This window comes from Nematolebias whitei, chromosome 14, assembly GCF_014905685.2.
Source record: "Nematolebias whitei isolate Nwh7 chromosome 14, NemWhi1, whole genome shotgun sequence".
Taxonomy (NCBI): Eukaryota; Metazoa; Chordata; class Actinopteri; order Cyprinodontiformes; family Rivulidae; genus Nematolebias; species Nematolebias whitei.
The window spans coordinates 14818753-14823238 of record NC_056511.1 but is presented as its reverse complement, the minus strand read 5'-3'; the positions used below and the strand labels follow the sequence as shown (position 1 = coordinate 14823238).

At 36.7% G+C, this 4486-nt stretch overlaps 1 protein-coding gene across 1 annotated transcript in view; it reads left to right on the top strand.

Moving 5' to 3' along the window:
* The window catches only part of LOC119419935 (leucine--tRNA ligase, cytoplasmic), a gene marked incomplete in the record, with an annotated part of 36693 nt that overhangs the window by 16612 nt on the left and 15595 nt on the right, over positions 1-4486 (top strand). The window contains 4 exon segments of the mRNA XM_037687304.1: positions 230-312; positions 1952-2090; positions 3258-3470; positions 4243-4300. Of these exon segments, the coding sequence (XP_037543232.1) occupies positions 230-312; positions 1952-2090; positions 3258-3470; positions 4243-4300 (493 nt within the window).

Sequence of the window (4486 nt, the reverse complement as noted above, 5' to 3'; positions counted from 1 at the left end):
TGGATGTAACTGGGACCCTGTGTACATAATTTCGTTCCACCTCATGTGGTACATGAGGTGAATCGACAATAAACCAACTTGAACTTGAACATGTAACCAACTTACCTGTTACCTGTACATGTCCAAATCAACAAACAAATCATATCATGATGAGTTTACCGTTAAAATAATTGCATTTTCATGTTATTTTGCACACATTCTTTTTTTTTTTTTTTTTACAAAATGCTAGGTTTTGTGAGGAGACGAGGAGAAACTTTGAGGCAACATTGGCCTGGCTGCAGGAGCACGCCTGCTCTCGTACTTATGGGCTCGGTAAGTGTTTTCCCTCCACAATAGTTGTTTTTTTAGCAGGATTACAGATAATGCTTGCTTGTATGATCCATTCTTCTGTTAAAAAAATGTTTTTTGCTAAAAAAAAAAGATGTTTTCTGCATTTTTATTTCTTCACGAGTTTGACAACTCTATGAAAGATGTCGAGAACAGTTTGTTTCTTAACCCTAAAGTTCCATAAACTATGATTTGGATTATTATTTTTTGATCTATAGATGGAGACAGAGGACTGATAATTAAGCGCCTAGCAACAGTCCGCCTGTTCCTACAGTAATAGATGCAGTGTGAGGGCTGTTTGGCAGGAATTACAGGCCTGTGCTGCACAGTCCAGACTTCTTGTAGACTCTTACTGTAGAGATCTGGCCATGTTAATCTTGTTTATACAAACTGACAGATAAATATCTTGTGGAAACATTTGTTGTATGACACATACTTTGCAGCTTTTTATGTGAATTAAAAAAAAAGAAGGTATTTTTTTGCAAATCTTTCCTTTTATTAGTTAAAAAAAAATGTCACATCATACTTTGTACTCTTAAATGTTCAAGTACCAAGATAAATGATTTGATTAACATTATACATATTGTATTTTTTTTTATCAGACAGAAAAGAAAGGAAAAAAAAAAAAAAAACTTAAGGCAGTAGAAATGCAACCCAGCCCAAAGCGGTTGTGTAAATTTATCAATTAATTAAAAAAATAATATATATATATTTTAGAATCTTAAAATGTATTTAGAATTTGAGACATGAAAAAGGATCTTCTAAAGTGTATTTTCATTGGTGGAATAATAATAGAAGTATTTTCCATTTAGATTCCGAGCTACTAAACATATATGACTATTTAAGCTTGTGATAATTCTCAAGCTGAAAGTAGACCATCTGGTATAATGTCAGGGAAATTTAGGTAAAGGTCATGGTGGATGATATCACTTACTAATATTAAATTAATGTAGAACCGTGTGTGTGAGTTAGTTGTTTTGTCTGAACAGAGAGGAGCCTGCAGGAGCACAGAGCCTGTGCACCTGATAAACTTCAAGGCCTCTAAGCTGCAAAGCAGAGGTTGTTTTGACCTCATTTCTGTCTGATAAACTTTATAAATACACTTCTTTCTACTGTCTGTGGGCAGACCTTAAGACTGGAGCTTCAATGTAACATGTGTGTAAGCCTGCGTGTGAACTCTGCCCCCCACTTGCAAGGAGTAAAACTGGGTTGAAAAATCTTCTGGTGTCCTCAGATTGGAGGAATGATTTAATGATAAGGCACATTAATTCATTTGTTTTGTGTTTTTGTAACTTGACTGCTTAAAAAAAATGTATATAAATTTGAACAGTTGTGTCAAAAATCTGTAAGCTGCAACGATATCTCTTACAACAACTGGTTTAGTTTTATTTTTTTCTTGTAAAGATATACTTCTAAGTTTGTTTACAGAAAATTACTCACTGAATCCAAGACTTTAACCATCTGCCTTTTCTGTGTTTGTGTACTGAGCTTGACGGGATTATATATTCCACAAAAAATGTCAATACAGGAAAAAACAAAAGCCTGGATAATTTTCTTTCTTCATTTGTGTGTGTGTGTTTGTGGATATGTGTGTGATTGTATGCCTGTCCTTTGGTTACCATAGGAACACGGCTGCCTTGGGACGAGCAGTGGCTCATTGAGTCTCTATCGGACTCCACAATCTACATGGCGTACTACACCGTAGCCCACCTCCTCCAGGGAGGTGTGCTCAACGGACAAGGAGCCTCTCCGTTGGGCATCAAGTGAGGATGCACCACACACGTCTTCACTCAGAAATAAACCACTGTTAGACAGAGTGCATTTTTTCTTCTTTCTTAGGCCTGTTGCGATAAACCATAAATCAATTAATCGCATGATAAATGAAAATTATCAACCTCATTTTCATTTATCGGCTTTATCGTTTCTTCGTGTCTCTCTCTTTCTACTGAAGACACTGGATGACAAAAAGTCTCAACTCCGGTGCTCTTCACTGACCCTTCCCTTTCTCTTTCGTCGTTTTTCTTTAAAATCAATTTTAACCGTCCAAAATTGCGTTTTTGGATCGTTAAAAGCGGCTAAGCTGAGAAGCTCAGCTGCGAGCTAAGCTAACGAGCCGACCTCAGGGAAAAACCTCCAACTTGTCGAAGCTCCAAAATTCACGGTTGAAACTCGTGCCTTGGTCTAAAAAAAGTTGTTTTTCCTCTGCAAAAAGAAGCTGAGAACTTGTTTACTGATTTTTTTTTTTTAATTAAAAGTTTTGTGTGACAAATGCTATGCTAAAGAGCTCAAACCACACCGAGCCTCCGCCATTTTGAGAACCAAACAACAGGAAGGAGAGACAGCCCACGTCATGTCACGGGGCCTCCCACCCATTTTTTTAAAAGAGACATGCTGCTCGCTCCCTCACAATCCATCCTTCGGTTCAGTCTTATACTGCCATCCAGTGGTCAAAAAAGATACTACATGCAAAACAAATTACCAACATTTCTTCTTAAATGTGACAATAATTACTAATTATTGTCAAATTTCAAACAATATTATTGTTTATCGCAATAATTTCTGAGACAGTTAATCGCTCAGCAAAAATTGTTATCGTGACAGGCCTACTCCTTGTATTGCGTTCTGTTTTTTTCTCTGCCTTCTAACAAACCTGTGAGGTAGAATAGAACCTTTTGTAATAATAAATTAATGTAGGATTAATCCGATTAATAAATTAAACTAAATGTAATTTTAGGATGTAATCACTAGGTCAGTGTTTAATTAAAGCAAATTTCATTCCAAGCACCAAAATATATTTGCAGAAAAGTTAAACACTGAAACTTATTCAGAATCAGCCACACTAAAAATATTTCTTCTCATCTTGTTTAAACCCAGTTTATGCCTCTGTTAATCCTAAATTATATTTCTATTCCCACTTTTGTTTCCTGCAGACCAGAGCAAATGACCAGAGAGGTGTGGGACTTTATCTTCTTTAAGACGTCTCCTTTCCCAAAGACGGACATTCCTAGGGAGCACCTACAGAGGCTGAGGAGGGAGTTTGAGTACTGGTACCCAGTGGATGTTCGTGTGTCTGGCAAAGATCTGGTGCCGAACCACCTGTCCTACTACCTGTACAACCATGTTGCTATCTGGCCTAAAGACAAGTGAGTTTTCCCCCACTGGACTGGTTGGTTTAAAACAGGGATGTCCAATCCTGGTCCTTGAGGGCGACCATCCTGCACATTTTACTTCTTTCTTTCTTCCACCACACCAGATTCAGTGGCTCAAATTAGAGCAGACAAACATTTAATATGAAGGACAGTGACCCTCAAGGACCATGATCGGACACCCCTGGTTTAGAATTAATGAGGACCACAATATCTTGATTTACAGATCTAGAAGAAGGTTGTTTTTTTAAGTTATTTTCTTCTTTATTCTTTACTCTTTTTTTTCATTTATTATTCACTCACATGGTGGTTTCCATATAACTCAGTTCAATTAATGACTTCAAAGAATTTGCCAAAAATGTTAAGCTAGAATAACGGTGCCGTCAATCATGGGCTGTAATGGGTCACTGACTGGTTTGAAATGAGGTGATTAAGCTGCTAAAGACTTTGGAGTCACTAATTCTCAACCCAATCTGACTTGTATGAGCGATTTTAGATCCAGAAGTTGGACATAGCTCTCAACTAGTGTCGTCATCAAAATGCTGACGAGGATCTAGGTTTTTAATGAATATTTAGTTACTGGAGGAGATTTAGACTTTTTCAGATTCTGTGCTAAGAAGCAATGAAGCTGCCATATTAAACCCAGATTTGTTCTAAGAGATCCAGTATGCTTTGTTTGTATACAAGTTACAAAAAAATGTTCTTAATACAATGATGATTCTGTAAAATGTAGAATTATTGAAACTGATGGAAATAAATGTTGTTTCAGTGGAAAATGGCCACAAGCTGTGCGAGCTAATGGACATCTGCTCCTTAACTCTGAAAAGGTATCTTAGCTTTTGCAGTGAGCCTCTATAAACCTTAAGACACAAAATGATATTATTGAAACATAATATTGGGTAATAAATTATCTATCTATCTATCTATCTATCTATCTATCTATCTATCTATCTATCTATCTATCTATCTGTCTGTCTGTCTGTCTGTCTGTCTGTCTGTCTGTCTGTCTGTCT